This window comes from Arachis hypogaea, chromosome 19, assembly GCF_003086295.3.
Source record: "Arachis hypogaea cultivar Tifrunner chromosome 19, arahy.Tifrunner.gnm2.J5K5, whole genome shotgun sequence".
NCBI lineage: Eukaryota > Viridiplantae > Streptophyta > Magnoliopsida > Fabales > Fabaceae > Arachis > Arachis hypogaea.
In genome coordinates, this window is record NC_092054.1 from 3,787,939 (window position 1) to 3,804,502 (window position 16,564).

Below are 16,564 nucleotides of genomic sequence, written 5' to 3' on the forward strand. Positions count from 1 at the left end.
ATGATTGATTAATAATACAAGAGAATCACTTCTTCTAAATCTGGAATTTCAATAAGCTAGGGATATTTTGATTCATTTTTCTTATCCTACCAAACAAAGAAATTCAAGCCATCTATCGGTAACTTTATAATAGTATTTTTTTTTTTTTTGGTGACTGCTTTATAATAGTATTAGAGATGTGAGGACTACTATTTAATATTTAAATTTAAATACGATACTTCATATTCAAATAAAATATACCATAAATTTATTTCACGCACATATTTTATATATAAAAAACTTAAATATATTATATGCTAACGCATCATTAAAAATATTTACTTTTTAATTTTTGGTCGAAGGATTATTAAAGATCAATTGTGAACTCAGTTAACAAAAAACTTCTATTCTTGTGTATAGAATTTAACAAAATAATCCCCTGATAAATTAATAACCTCACACTTTCACAGTTTCACACTTTATAATCACACTCATCACATAATACAATTCAAATATTGAGTTTCTTCTCAATAATTAATAGGACAAACATTTATGGGTGCATGCACAAAAAGAATCTCTGCAATCTGCACCAGCTGTGAAACCATATTTGGTGATGCAATCTACGATACAATAATAGGAGTTTCCATCTTTGCAACTTTCGTCATACCAAACATCTTCACACCTCTCATCTCCAACCACTTGAATTGTCATCAACACCCCTGCATAATATCAAAATATTTTATATTTCAATAGGTTATATTATATAGAACTTAGAAATGATTATATATATAAAATTTTAATTGAACTAATACTAAATATTGGAGGAGTGAATTTCACTTTTAGTTTTAAATTACTATTTATAACATATAATCTTATAAATATACTTGTAGAACTCAAAGTGAAATGAAATTAAAACTAGCATTATAGATGCTCTAAGAAATTTTCAGTGAAAACATTATGCAAACAATTTTCATGGTCTCGCTTTATTTAAATAGAGTTATTTAAGAACGAAAGAATTATAAAACTTAGAATTTATGAAAGGTTATGAAAGTATGTATCAATTAGTATCTATGAAAGGTTAATTAACGAAGCTATGCAATGTGTTATGTTCAACAACCACAACCTAATAGCTATGAAAGGTTATAACGATGAATTTGCCCCGCTTGGTATTTATAAAAGGTTAATAATGGTAGACATTGTTGTTGCTCCTTTAATATATCCATGAAGAATTCTCTTTTTAATATTTATTAGTCTGCATAGTAAAAAAAGGATTTTGCTAACATACTATTTAAGAGTACTTTTTAAAAATAGTAAAATGAGAGTTTTTATTTAAAAGGTAAGATTTTAAAATTTTCAATAAGTGGAGTGCTAGAGGACCAACAATTTTTACGATTTGTAGCAATCAAATAACCATCAATAATGATTTTAATGGTGTGAGTCCAATGATTCACTTTTTTTTTGCTGGTTACATGCTGGCCAAGATTTAATAAAGTTGCTGGCCTTAGACTTTTCCTTTTCGATAATATTAAATACGCTACTATGCTTTTAACCTTTTCATATGTTTTAAACAACTCTTTTAAAAATGTCATTTTCATGTCTCATGCATTTTTATGTCTATGATTTATCATTCATTGCAAAGTTAATTTATTAAACTAAATTTTTGTGATTTATTTTCTTACCATACAAAAAGTTTATGAACAAGAATAAATGGTAGAAATTAAAAGATGATCCACCAACTTTTGTTGGAGTTTTCTTTCGACACTGACTGCACTTTGCATTACAAATCATTTCTTTCCTACAAGCAATCTTCACTGGTCAAAGCAAAACCAATCTCTAATCTTTGTCTTTCTTTCTTCGAGTTTTATGGAGTATGTCATACACCACATCTATTGTTGCAGCATTAGCCCACCCTGTTGGGCTCACTATTATTCCCTGAACCAAACCCACAATCAAAACTTCAAAACCTATTTATTAGCTTAAAAGAAGTATAACAAATACTAGTGCGTTTCAAAATAAAGTGAGAAAGTAATGTTTTTAATTACCTTTGAATTTATAATTTTGGAAAACTTTCAAGTATACTAGTACATGGATTGATATTTCAGTCAATTTTAATTGTTAATTTTAATTATATATTTTTTATAATTAAAATCAACAATTTTAATTACTAAAATACTAATATATCGATATACTTAAAATTTTTTTATAATTTTTATTATTTATTAGTCTTATTATTTTAATCTAAGGATAATTAAAATATTATTTTATTATTTTATTTCTCTTTTTTCTGCTGTTGTTCAAATGGCAAAAAAATGTTCTGGAGTGTAAAAAATCCTAAAATAATCACTAAATTTAGTGGAGAAGTTAGTGAATCAACTACTAAAATAGCGTAACTTTTGTGCTTGCAAATACAACAAGTGAGAGGGCTACTGTATATATAAGTGAAGAGTCATTTATTTTATGTCTAAATTAAAAGAATTTGAACATAGTGAAAACTCCAATATTATTAAATTAATCCTAAAAAATTTTCGGTGAAAATATCATGCAAACAATTTTCAATGTCTCACTTTATTTAAATAGTCAGTCATTTATTAAAACGAAAGAATTATAAAACTTGGCATTTATGAAAGGTTATGAAAGTATGTATTAATTAGTATCTATAAAAGGTTAATTAACGAAGCTATGCATTTTGATATGTTCAACAACCACAACCTAATAGTTATGAAAGGTTATAACGATGAATTTGTCCCGCTTGGTAACTTAAAAGGTTAATATTAAATAGTAAAATTCTGATGATTAGTCTTTTTAATATTTATTGGTCTGCGTAGTAAAAAAAAAAAAAAGATTTCGCTAATATACTATTTAAGAGCACTTTTTAAAAAATAGTAAAATGAGAATTTTTATTTAAAAAATAGTAAAATGAGAATAAAATGGAACTAAAATTCAATTCTAATTTAGCATAGAAAAATCTATTTTGTTATTATTTTTGTTTTTAATTGTTAATAAATATGATAGATGAATGATAAAATAATAATTTATAAAATAAAAAATAAATTTTATAAATAAATAATATATATAAAAAATTAATTTATAATTAAAATTAAATAAAAATTATTTAATAGTTGTTAAAAAATTTAAAAAATATATTTTATTATAGAATCATTAAATAGTTTAAACATTATAGAACGGTCGAATCATAAAATAAGTATAATTCTTTCAAGAGTGACTTACACAGTTTTGAAATGTTAACAAAAATATCAGTGATTGGTATTATGAAAAGTCAGTAAATGAACACGCATTATGAATAGTTAAGAGTAATCAAGTTAGCGTGAGTGGAGGGAGATAATATTTTTGTGGTAACGTTAGAAAGATAAAAAATAATTAATTAAAATAATTTAAATTTATTTTATTTAATATTTATTTATGATAAGATATATTAAATAAAATTAAAAATAAAAAATTTTAATAATTTTTTATTAATATTTTTTAGTTACTAAAATATTTTCGTATTTTTGAAAAATTATTAAAAATAGAAATCGCTTGGTATTTATGAAAAATTAGTGTATGTACGCATTACGACTTGAAAAGTTAAAAAAAATACTATAATTAAGTTAGTGGTGCCAAAAGTGAATGAGAAGAGATAATTAATTGAATATTATTAAATTTTTATTTTATTTTTATTTGTTATTTTTTTAAAAAATAAAAGTTGTTATGTTATTTTTTTTTAAATTAGTTATGCTTATTTTTTTAATAGAATTATCTAAAAATTCTTATTGTTTTAGTTTATTTTGAAAATTATGATCACATATAATGAATGATCTATTTTATAAATGATAGTTATTTTTTGTTTAAACAGAAGTAACCAAGACTGAGATAGAAATTTTAGTTGAATGGATGTAATAAAGATTTGTTAGATCCTGAGTTAAATTGAAAGATTGATTATTTATTGTGGGAGGAGATTGAAAAAGAAACATGATAATTTTTTACTGAAAAAATGATAATTTATATATCTTTCTCGAGAAGGATATCATGACTTTCATAAGATATAACAACAAATACAATAAAAAATTTTCATCTAAAAAATAAAATAAAATAAAATAAAATTTTAATAAATATATATTATTGAATCTTATCTTAAACGGATAAGTAATGTGAATTTTTCAAATGATCTCATAACTTTGAAATAATGCTTCTAAATATGTCTTTTAAATTTAACTATCTAATATATATTTATCGTAATGTCAAACAGACAATAACTAAAATTATTTTATTTTATATAATATTTATAATTATATATTTGTTATATTTAAATTAAATAATTATTCTATTAATAATTAATGGATATTAAAAATATGATAATAATTTTAAATTATTTAGATTAATTTTTTGTTGTTTCTCAAATATTAGTATATGTTTATTATTGGATTAAATTTCACCGCTCTTAGTCCCACAATAGAGACAATACAAATTAAGAAACTTTCTAAGAAGTTTCAACGCACCACCTAAGTTTAGTTTGTTGATCTTTTAGTGGAGGAGTTCATCAAGTAATATAAATTAAATTTGAACCTAACACATGATTTGATTATAGGGAAAGATAATATCTCTTTTTTAATCGGTGATCTTGGTTCAAGTTTTGACTATAAAGTAATCAATATTGTTGCGTGAGTCTTATTTCTTATAGAATCTCTAATACTTTATTGCCTCCAAATACTTGTAATTTAAAAAAGAAAAAAGAGAGAAAAGAAAAGAGTAATAATAATGTAACAATTTACATATATTTGTTGTGTTGATGGGGTGAAGGATATGAGAAAAGGATGTTTTGATTAACAATCTTGTAGTAAGTGTTATAATAGATTCAAACTACGTGTTTAGCGTGGTAATTAAATATTTTATTTGGATATTTTTATTGTTATTATTTGACTCTTATGCTATACTTACATGTAAGATTTTGATTTTTTAAATGGTACTTTTAATATAATCACGTTTTTATATGATTTTTTATAATTTTATATATTATTTTATTAAACTTTGATTATTTTAGTTGAACCGCCATTAAATTTTTAAATTAGTAAATTAATAATTAAAATAGTTTAATAGTTAAGGCTCATTTTTTTTTATATTATAAATAAATTTGTGATATGCATTGATCCATTTTTTTTAAAAGAACAAAACGTAAATGACGTTTTGTCACTCAATAATAATTTTTAATTAAATAATAACAAAATACTATTGACGCTTTGTGTTAAAAGAATTTTATAAAATTTTTATATATAAAACGGCAACGACGTTTTATATATATTTTTATTTTTTTTAATTGATGAAAAAAAATGTCAATGACGTTTTGTGCGAAATATCAGTAATATTTTGTTGAAATGATAATAACGTGAATGAAAAAATAGTGATGACGTTTTTCTGTAACCATAAAAATCTCACAATAGCATCAAACATAATTTTTGGAATATTTTAGTAGATTACACCAATTTGAGTCCAATATTAAAAATAAAAATTTAATAACTGATTCAATTTTTAAAACCTTATTTTTAATCAAATTAGTGTAAAGTTTTTACCTAATTAAGCATGGCACGACATTGCTTGCTTAGAAAGGTAAAGGATGTCCATATATAGAGAATAAAATAAAGCCAATCGAGCAACCTAAAATGAAGTATATATATATATATATATATATATATATGCTTCTCCAATTACTAATTAATATGATATATGTGTCCAAACTCAAAACACAATACCTGATCTCCCACTTCTCTCTCCGATCCTCTTATTACAAGGCAAGTTATCACCCTATATATTCTTCTAACTCAGAAACCATTCTTTTGCATTCCTTGCTTTCTTTGCATTAAATTATTGATTTGCATCCTTAATTGATGTCTATAAAACGATGACGTACATATATACTTTTTAGTAATAGATATATATTCTTCTTCTATTAGAACAACTCTAATACTAATTTTAATTTCAATTTATTATTTTTAGTATTTATGAAATTACATATCTTAAATAATAATTTAAAATTAAATATAAAATTTATCACTCCAATACTTAATCTATATTCTATCAAAATATTATAAGTGACAAATTCATGTTGATTTTTCATTAAAATGATATTGTCTCAATTTCAATATAAATTTTAATTTCAAATTAGTTCACTTTTTGTAAATATTAAAAGTGATATTCTAAAAATATGCTATTGTAGTTGCTCTTAATTTTAATTTTTAAAATAAATAACTTCATAACATGTTATTAAAATTTTGATAATTTAAAATTTTAGAATTATATTGTTGTTATTCTAAAATTAAAGAAAAGAATTGTATAAACAAAAATGTCTATACAAAAATTTATGCAAATCCATAAAAAGAATTTGTGAGAGAATAGTGTGATAAATATATAATTATTTATGTATCTCATTCTATCAATTTAAATTTTTTAGGATAAGTGATTTTATGGTATTTAGTCTATTTTTATTTTAATTTTTACAAAATAATATCTATGAATAATGAATTATAATCCCTTTTTTTCTATCTTATAATTTTGATATTGTCATTATGAATATATTTTAAAATATGTGTTTAATTCTTTGAAAAAAATTCAAGTAAGAAATAAAAAATGTATGGGAGGGGAATAAAGATGCATAAGATGAAGATGTTAGGTTTATTTAAAATGTACTTTATATGGAACATAAAATTTAGAAATAGAAGGTGATCATGAGATGAAAATATAACATTTGTATATAACAAATCAGTGACTAAATTAATTATTATGTTTATACATATTTTATTTCTCATATTTTTAATGTATATTCATATTTTAATATAAATTTTATACCAATAATTTATTTAAGAATTTATTTTTATATATATCTAATATGATTTTACATAATGCACTAATAAAATAAAAAATGACATTAGACATAAGAATTTGGCAATGTAAATAAAGTTCTTTTCCAACACCAAAATTCAGCCTTTAATAAACTATGAAAGAAATTTCAAATATGTCAAGAATATTCGGAAATAGATCCTTTCAATTTTTTTTAATAATTGAGGGTAATTGAGGGAGTAAAGTGTGATCTCTCACCAATAATTTTATAAGTGAGACTAAAAAAAAAATATGAGAAAGAGAGTAATGAAGAGTTAGAGATCATATTTTATTCTCTCAATCTTTTTTAACAATTCAAAAAATCCATTCTCTTATAAGTGATTTTATTTTAATTTAGAGTAAAGTATCGTTTTTGTCCCCAACATTTAGGATAAGTCTCAAAGTTGTTCCTAAAGTTTCAATCGTCCTATTTAAGTCCCTAACATTTCAAAATTGACTCAATGTTGTCCTACCGTTAGGGATCCGTTAACATAAATGACGGCAGGACAAAATTGAGACGATTTTAAAACGTCAGGGACTTAAATAGGACGAAAACGTTGGGGACAAAAACGATACATAAAAATAAATTTTAATTTAATTTTATCTTTCAATAATATCAATTTTTACTGTACATAGTATTCAATTATTTTTTAATTATATCTAAGTAAATTACACTTAATTACATTACTTTTATTTTAAATAAATTTATTCTTTTATAATTTTAAAGAATTTTGATACATTAGAGACAAAAGGTATAATTTATATTTTATTGTATATATATTAATTTTTTTTTCTTTTATGCAAGTTTATATACTAGTCATTCTACAAATATTTCATGATAACTAAAAATCTTTAAGAGTAAAATTATAAAAAAAATTAATTTATTTAGAATGAAAGTAATATGATTAAGTGTAATTTACTTAGATGTGATTAAAAAATAATTGAATACTATGTATAGTAAAAAATTAATATTATATATTGAAGGATAAAATTAAAATTTATTTCTATGTATCGTTTTTGTCCCCAACGTTTTCGTCCTATTTAAGTCCCTAACGTTTCAAAATCGTCTCAATTTTGTCCCGCCGTCAATTCTGTTAACGGATCCTTAACGGTAGACAATATTGAGTCAATTTTGAAACGTTAGGGACATAAATAGGACGATTGAAATGTTAGGAACAACTTTAGGACTTACTCCAAACGTTAAAAACAAAAACGATACTTTACTGTTTAATTTATATTATATATATTATAATTAAGATGAAGGATTAAAATTACTAAAACACTGTTATCTTTTAGAATGCCTAAAATTTTGCCTAAATTAAATACACACGCAGCTTCCTTATCCGTTTGATTACATGAGTTGATAAAAAAATAGAGTTATGCTACGTGAACACTAAAATTAGCCACTAGTATAAAATATATGCTAAAATATAAATACACATTATAAATATATTAGTGGTTGATTTTAGTGACTGATTTTGGTGTAAAAATAGTATTTTTGTAAAAAATAATATACTAAAATAATAATTTGGAGTGTTAATAAATGTTGATTTTTTGTTTGTGGTGCGAGCAGCTTACAAATTAAATAATGGCAGAGGATGCAAAGGTGGCAAGGGAAGCAAAGCTTGCCCAACTACTGAATCAAACATTCCAAGATAATAATCAAATTTCTTCAACTCCCAAGATACAAAGAGTTCCTCTTTTTTGGCGTCAAAAAACCAGCTTCTACGAGTATTGCATACCCAAAATGATATCATTTGGTCCCATTCATCATCGCAACGAAAATCTGAAGCAACAAGGTCAACACTTGAAATCTCAATGGGCATCTCTCTACATTGAAGAATACAGTAAAGAAGTAGGTCCTTGTAATGGTAACAAGCAAGAAGCAGCAAACTATTTGTATGGAGTTGTAGGATATAACATTGTGGAACTGAAGGAGCTGTTTGCTGAGGATGTAATTGAAGAGTATAGTGATGAAGAACTTATTTGGATGCTGTTTGAGGATGGATGCTCTTTGCTCTATTACATGGACCACGTTAATGCTCAACATCCAGAAGAACTGAAGCTAAAGTTTGATCAACTGATGTATATTGGCAGAGATATTCCATTGCTGGAAAACCAACTTCCAATAAAACTGCTGCAACTGCTGAGCAAAACACAAGGTGCTGACTTGGACTATTTAATCACAAATTTTATGAGCATGGGCGAAGAAAAGCGGACTGGAAGGACAACGATCACAATCCCTATAAGAAATCATATACTTGATTTTCTTCGCTCCTCCTACTTTCATACAGAGATTGAACAGAATGTCCCAAACCAAAATGGTGGTATTCAAATGCCTCCTCCTCCTCCTCCTCCTCCTCGTCCTCGTTCCTCCCTAGTCTGGCAAACTTACAAGAACATACGTGATCTGAAAAAATCAGGGATCCAGGTTAAGGTAAACAAGAGTGATGAATGGAAGTGGCATGACATCACCTTCACCTCAAGATGGTTTGGTGGAGAGTTGACACTTCCTTTGTGGGTATTCAGCAATGTCACGCCTTACTTTTTTCGAAACTTGATTGCTTACGAGATGTGTCCGGACTTTCGCAACAGCTTCGAATGTTGTTGTTACCTTTCTTTCATGGATTCCTTGATAGATAATGCTGAGGATGTGAAGGAGCTTAGATCAGCTGGTGTTATCCAAAATTTGGTTCAAAGTGATGAAGAAGTGGCCAAATTCTTTAATGATATTGGGAATGACTTCCCCGCTAAAATGTTCAATCAAATATACACAACCGATGCTATCCCCATTAGTAAGAAATATATCCAAGTGAGGCGTCAAATTCAGGAACATTACTCGAGTAGATGGAGAACTTTTCTGGCTGAAACACGGAGTACTTATTTCAGTTCTCCCTGGTCTTTGCTTGCCTTTCTCGCTGCACTTTCAGGATTAATTCTCGCTGTTCTTCAAACATGGTATACCATACATTCTCCTAAAAATTAGTTACCACATTTAAATAATAAGGGTCCGTGTATGTGTGTGTGTGACCCACACTTATCATGGTTTGCATCTAAGATTCTTAAACAACAAAAAAGTGTGTACCTCGAGTTGTTTTCCATTATTTGTATGTTTTGTAATGCATTATTTGATTACTTATGATTGTAATGGAAAAACATGTATGCTAATTCAAGCTTGTATAGTATTGTTTGTTAAGGGCTAACTCATTTTGATTCCAAACATCAAAATTCAAATAATGACAGAATAGACTACTCATATCTCTCTTCAGTTCACTTTTTCAAACATCCTTTTGGGATTTTGATTTCTGAACCCATCATCCAAAATTAAGAAAATAGATTTAGATTAAGAGATTCTAGATACTCAACGTCAACATTCTGCCATTGAGTATGCTGAAGCATAATGGAATTGAAGCATCCACAAGCCAGGTTAGGCCACTAGACTTCACAAAGAAACCAAATGAGAGAATATAAAATAATAAGATACCACATAAAATTTAAAATCTTAAAGGCATAAAGTTTTTTTTAAAAAGAAAAAGCTCAACACTCAAGTGGAGCAAAGTAACTAGTCTAGAAACATAAAACAATTAACTCTTATGTCATTTTTGACATAGCCATCAACAACATGAGTTATTAACCACACCACTCTGTAGCACATGAAAACGATTGATCCACACAGTCTACAACCCTTGTTGTCTTATTCTAAAAAATGACATTATTCCGTCGTAGCCAAATAATCCATACCACTGAAAAGAACCCAACTAGCCAACGCTTCCGTTGCTCCTTTCTTACTGGCATGGATCTCCAACTCTCAAAGTGTTCTTTCAAGTTACCTGGTGCAATCTACTTCTGTCCAAAAACTGAGATCCATGCACACCACACCTGCGAAGAGAACTCATAAGTAACAAATAAATGTTGTACATTCTCAACATCTTTCTTACACAACACACATATTGTAAGATTCTCAGTTTGCTTAGCCGATTCTTTGTATTGACCCTCCCAACTAACACAAACCAAGTGAACAGCTCAACTCTAGGTGGAACAATTCCTTTCCAAATGTCCTTTGTAAATCGATAGTTGTAAAGCTTCTCATCCAAGGTCTGTTCCTGCAATACCTGCACAAATGAGTTAATAGAATAAACTCCTTCTTTGTCAAATTTTTACACCACTCTATCTTGCACATCTGCTATTAGTCTAACAGATTGCAAGACTTGAAGCAACTGACCTCTCATCTTATAAATTCTCACTCCTTCTAATTTTCTTTGACGTTCAACTAATTTTATGCTATTCAGTACTAACACGTGCTATTTACCAAATAGGAATTCAAATTAAAATAGTAGTGTTGTAAATCTTTGCATTAAACAAGAGGTTGTAATTGTTTTTTCCTTTACATATGGAAAAAGCTTGCGTTACCGAACAAGTTTTCACTGATCCATGTGAATTTTTTCAAATTTTCAATTATTATTAGCTAATTGTCCATATTATTTTTTATGCTAATTTGTTCCTTTTTCTTTATGCAAATTGACATTATAATTTATTAATAATACAAGAGAATCACTTTTTTTAAATCTGGAATTTCAACATCCTGAGAATGTTCTGATTAATTTTTCTTATCCTACCAAAAAAAGAAGTTCAAGTCATCCGTAGCTCATTAACATCAGAGATGCAAGGACGACTATCATATCTATTCTTAATATATAAAAGTAGATACATAGGTTTACCCACATTACTTCTAAGTTATTTCTCTTTTTCTACGAACGCCATATCAGCAACATTGTTTACTTGAGAAAATTTTAGAATCAACCAATCAAATCTTACCAAATCAACTTTTATTTTAAAAAAAAAAAAATACAAAACAAAACTAAAAAACACAATCAAAACCAATAACTTAACTTTTTCCAAATCAATCCTTATTTCTAAAACAACAAAAACACAAATTAATATTTACCCAAAAAAAATCCCTTACCTTTCTCATACTTCTAGAAACCCTCTTCCTTTTCGCACCTCTCCGTACCATCCCATGAGCCATTGTTTTTTCTTACCTACATCCTCTTCTGGTCCTATAAGCCATTGTTTTTTCCTCAAAACAAATTGTCCATCGTGATGTCCATCTTCGATGGAGCCGCATTGCATAAATGTCCATCCTCCATTCCTCATGTTATAAATAATATTTGTCGTTTACTCTTCTCATTTTATTGTTATAAATAATATTTTAATTGTGAAATCATTGCAAGTAGCACAGGTTTATGTATTCCTCTTTTTTTAACAGTTCTGTCTAACAGTCACAACCAAAATTAATATATATTTAAAATTATTCCACAATTTACATTTATGTATTCCTCTTTTTCAAATTGTTATTCCACATGTGCAATATTACTTCTACAATTTACTTGGAATAGATTATCATTCTTTGACCATGTCTTATTCTCTTTATTGTAGAAGAATTTACAGGTAATGACAGACTGGAAGAATTAATACCCAAAATGGCTAGATTAAAGAGGCGGAGAACAATCCTTTCAAAAAAAAAAAAAGACAAGAAGATATGTGCCTCCAACATATGATTCTACAGCTTGGTTTGTTTAACATAATTTTTATTGCACCTTCCTTATTTTATTATAAATTGATTCATAAGGTGATTTTGATGCCTATTTTAAAAATGTAGAAACACAATTATTTGAAACACTTAGATCTATCCAATTTAGACAAGCAAGAATGAGGAGAAAGCAATATCTCCGGTCGAAGAGGAGTGCCAATTTAGCTTCCAGTTTAGGTTAGTACAAAAGAGTCTTATAACATATTCTGATCTGTTTTTTGTATTGATTTTTGGTACGAATAAAAAAAAATTCTTTTGTAATTGTTTACGAATCATTACGTAGGATTTAAATAAAATATTTTGTATTATATTTAAAATCATAAAAATCGGTGAAAAAAGGATAATTTTTTGGTCAAAAAATCACATGAATAGTAATTTTGAAATCCGTAGAAAAATATGGATATCTTTCCAATTTTATTGTGTAATAAGATTGTCCAATTCATTAGTTAAATCAAATTGTTGAGAAAGAAATTGAGAAGCCTATTTGTATTTTTAATACTTTATGGAATAATTTTTTAAAAAAAAAATTACTTCAATAATAATTTTACAACCCTTGAAGAGAAAGTTATGTCTTAGGTTAAGAAATATTGTCAATTCAGCTTTCACTTTAGATGAGTACAAATTATTTTATAACATGTTTTATTCTAATTGTTCCTACTTATAGCTAATTAATAGGAAAAAATTCTTATAATTTGTTGTAATTGTTTGCTATGTAGGATGAAAATGAAATCTTTTACATCTATCTATATATCTATTTATCTATTTAAAAATTGATACCAACTCTCTCCATAATGAGTTTAAGCCATCTTTTCTTTGCTAATGATGCTACATGAGCAATTCTAATGACTTTGGCAAAAGATGAAAATCAACCAATCACTATTTAGTAAAATGTTTTAAAAAAATTAAAACAAAAAACTCTTATCTATTATTATTTAATTGACATCAAGTACTAATTAAATGCAATAAACATACATTAAAAGTGTCATAATAATAATAGTTATAAAAAATTTCAGTTACAAACATTCAAATTCTACAACTTATACATATTAAGACTTTTACTACTCTTCATTTCTTAATCTCTCATACTAATTGTCAAAAATTTCTTAAATTTAATATAATATCCACAATGAGTTTAAGCCGTCTTTTCTTTGCTAATGATGTCACATCAGCAATTCTAATGACTTGGCAAAAGATGAAAATCAACCAATCACTATTTAGTAAAATGTTTTAAAAAAATTAAAACAAAAAATTCTTATCTATTATTATTTAATTGAAACATCAAGTATTAATTAAATGCAATAAACATGCATACATTAAAAGTGTCATAATAATAATAATTATAAAAAATTTCAGTTACAAACATTCAAATTCTACAACTTATACATATTAATTATTAACATTCTTACTACTCTTCATTTCTTAATCTCTCATACTAATTGTCAAAAATTTTTTAAATTTAATATGACATTTTTATATGTTTTTCATTCTCATTCATTTATTTTTTTTAATTATTTACAAACAAAAAAACTACAAAAAAAAAGACAAAGTGTAGCCATTAATGTAAATCGAAAAGTGAAAAAAAAAATGAAAATGCAGTTTTGTATAACTCTAATATAAATAACCTATGTCTTTTTTAAAAATAAATAAATTCAAAATCTATTTATAATATGTTCTTTAAAATATTTTTAATATAACATTTATTAAAATATACTATATAATATAAATAATCTACTTCTCCGCGCAATGCGCGGGTCTCTCTCTAGTATAATTCAAATATTGATGAGTTTCTTCCCAATCATTTTGGGAAATGTGAGTGTTTATGTTGCCTTTGCCATGCATCTACCTAGCTACTATCTCAGCGAAACAAATTTTCTCTAAAAGTTATAAAGACTATTTTCTTTGGACATTGGCTATATAAATGGTATAGGTTGTATGATATAGAGAAGAATATGATATTCATTTCCAGAAATGTTTCTCACAAAATATATTCTCATTTCACTCCATCAACATTTTAGAGTCTTTCCAAGTTTAAGAATTTTCTAACATAGTGCTGACTCTATCCTACCATGCACCAATACGGCAATACCGAACCAGTTCCAATAGAAATCACCAAAATAACAAGCTTTAATACTATGTTAAATTTGATTTGGAGAAAAAAAATAATCCAGCTTCTTTGGTCTATTCTTTTCCATTTTTGAGGAAGATTCCATTACATGCATCACCTATCTCAGCACTGTCTCTGATTTTCGTCTTCCTTTCTTTCTTTTTTTTCTTCATTTGTTGCATTACAAGATAGTTCTTATTAACAATTCATTTGTTCCCTACAGCCATCTGCACTCATCAAATTAAAGCAAAACCAATCTCTCATCTTTGTCTTCTTTTCTCTCTTTTTTTTCTTCATTTGTTGCATTTCTGAAAATGGCTGAGACCTTGATTGAAATTGTGCTGGAGAACTTGATCCCTCTTGTCCAGAGTGAATTTGCAGCCTCCTTTGGAATCAAGGAAAAGGCTGAAGAGATGTCACGCACTTTAGAACTCATCAAAGCTGTTCTTGATGATGCTGAGCAGAAACAATGGTCAAATCGTCCTCTGAAGGTGTGGCTGCAGCAGCTTAAAGATGCAATGTATGTGCTGGATGATATCCTTGATCAGTTGCCTACTGAATCTTCTCAACTTGGGTGCTTCTCATCTTTGAATCCAAAGAACATGATGCATCAGCGCAAGCTTGGGAAGAAGTTGAATAAGATGATAGGGAGGTTGGATCGAATTGCTCAACATAGGAGCAACTTTGATCTTAGACAAGGTATAAGAAAAAGGTCAAGTGAAGTTGCTGAATGGCGCCAAACAAGCTCAACTATCGCAGTTCCTCAAGTGTATGGACGAGATGAAGATAAAGGGAGAGTTGTGGAGTTTCTTCTTAGCCCATCACGAAGCTCTGAGTCCCTTTCCGTCTATCCCATTGTTGGATTAGGTGATGACTTTTCTGGGGAGATTTATTTCAAGATGCATGATTTAGTCCATGATCTTGCTCAATCAATTTCAGAGAAAGAGTGTATGTGCTTGGAGTCGGAGAAACAAATCGTAGGTGATTTTTCAAGAAACCTCCATCACATTGGTTTTCCCGACTTAAATATGAGTCAATTCAAGAAGAGAGACTTTGAGAAAGTTGAATCCTTGCGGACATTTTATCAATTAAATGTAGAGCAACTGACTCCAACAAATGATTCTCTTCGGGTTTTGTGCATATATGGTAGAAAGATACCATCTTTTGGGAGTTTAAGTTGCTTGAGGTATTTGGAACTTCATGGTTTGGGTATATCGAGCTTGCCTGCTAGTATTTGCAATTTGCGCAGATTGAAAATCTTGAAACTAAAAGAATTGTGGTGTCTTCGTCTTATACCAAAACACTTGACAAGGATGCGAAATCTCCGACATCTTGTCATTGATAAATGTCCTTTAATATCTGGTATGTTTCCTGAGGCTCACAAATTATGTAATCTGAGAACACTAAGCGTATACATTGTGAAATCAAAGAAAGGGCATAGTTTGGCGGAGCTAAGTGATTTGAATCTAGGAGGAAAGCTAAGAATAGAAGGTCTAGCAAATGTTGGGAGAATATCTGAAGCTGAAGATGCAAATTTGAAGCGTAAACAAGACCTCACAAAATTAAGCTTGTCATGGGACAGGAGTGGTAAGACCAAGTCGGATGTTGGAGCAGAAGAAGTTCTTGAAGCAGTCATTGTATCTGTTTATTGTAGTCTTAGTTTATACACTGCGTATTCATCAGTTTCTGTTCTTCTCATTTTGTTGTGTATTTGCATAATCATGGTTTCAATATGTTGTATTGTATTTTAATTTATCTTCATTTGTCCTGCTCTTTCAAATTACAGAACCCCAATAACAAAAGAAAAAAGATCTTGCATATGCTTTTCAATTTTCAGGATATGAAACTCAATGCAAGTTCTCTGTTGGAATTTTTAAGTCATTCGTTTAAAATACGCAGGAAAAGGAATATGTATAGAATTCTTTTGCTTCTCCCTCATCAGCTTTTTGTTTGCCATCAAGGATTTTAATTTTTCATATGGCAGCAGATTTTAAATTGGATGATAGGCTTTTATTCAATTTCTA

The 16,564-nt window shown here is 27.5% G+C and overlaps 2 protein-coding genes and 1 long non-coding RNA gene across 3 annotated transcripts; 2 read left to right on the plus strand and 1 right to left on the minus strand.

Moving 5' to 3' along the window:
* Positions 1 to 369: 369 nt before the first annotated feature.
* LOC112780037 (uncharacterized) lies at positions 370 to 2,469 on the minus strand. Its single transcript, XR_003190974.3, has 2 exons — positions 1,103 to 2,469; positions 370 to 698 (listed from the first exon to the last, which is right to left on the minus strand). It is a non-coding gene; the product is annotated as an uncharacterized lncRNA (long non-coding RNA).
* Positions 2,470 to 5,622: 3,153 nt separating this feature from the next.
* Positions 5,623 to 10,014, plus strand: LOC112780038 (UPF0481 protein At3g47200-like). The gene is made up of 2 exons (XM_025824387.3): positions 5,623 to 5,762; positions 8,420 to 10,014. Exon 2 carries the CDS (start codon positions 8,435 to 8,437, stop codon positions 9,830 to 9,832), a length of 1,398 nt encoding a protein of 465 aa, XP_025680172.1. The 5' UTR covers positions 5,623 to 5,762; positions 8,420 to 8,434; the 3' UTR covers positions 9,833 to 10,014.
* A 4,840-nt stretch (positions 10,015 to 14,854) lies between these two features.
* Positions 14,855 to 16,291, plus strand: LOC140182075 (putative disease resistance protein RGA1). Its single transcript, XM_072228174.1, has one exon. The coding sequence runs from the start codon at positions 14,855 to 14,857 to the stop codon at positions 16,289 to 16,291; it is 1,437 nt and encodes a 478-aa protein (XP_072084275.1).
* Positions 16,292 to 16,564: the final 273 nt, after the last annotated feature.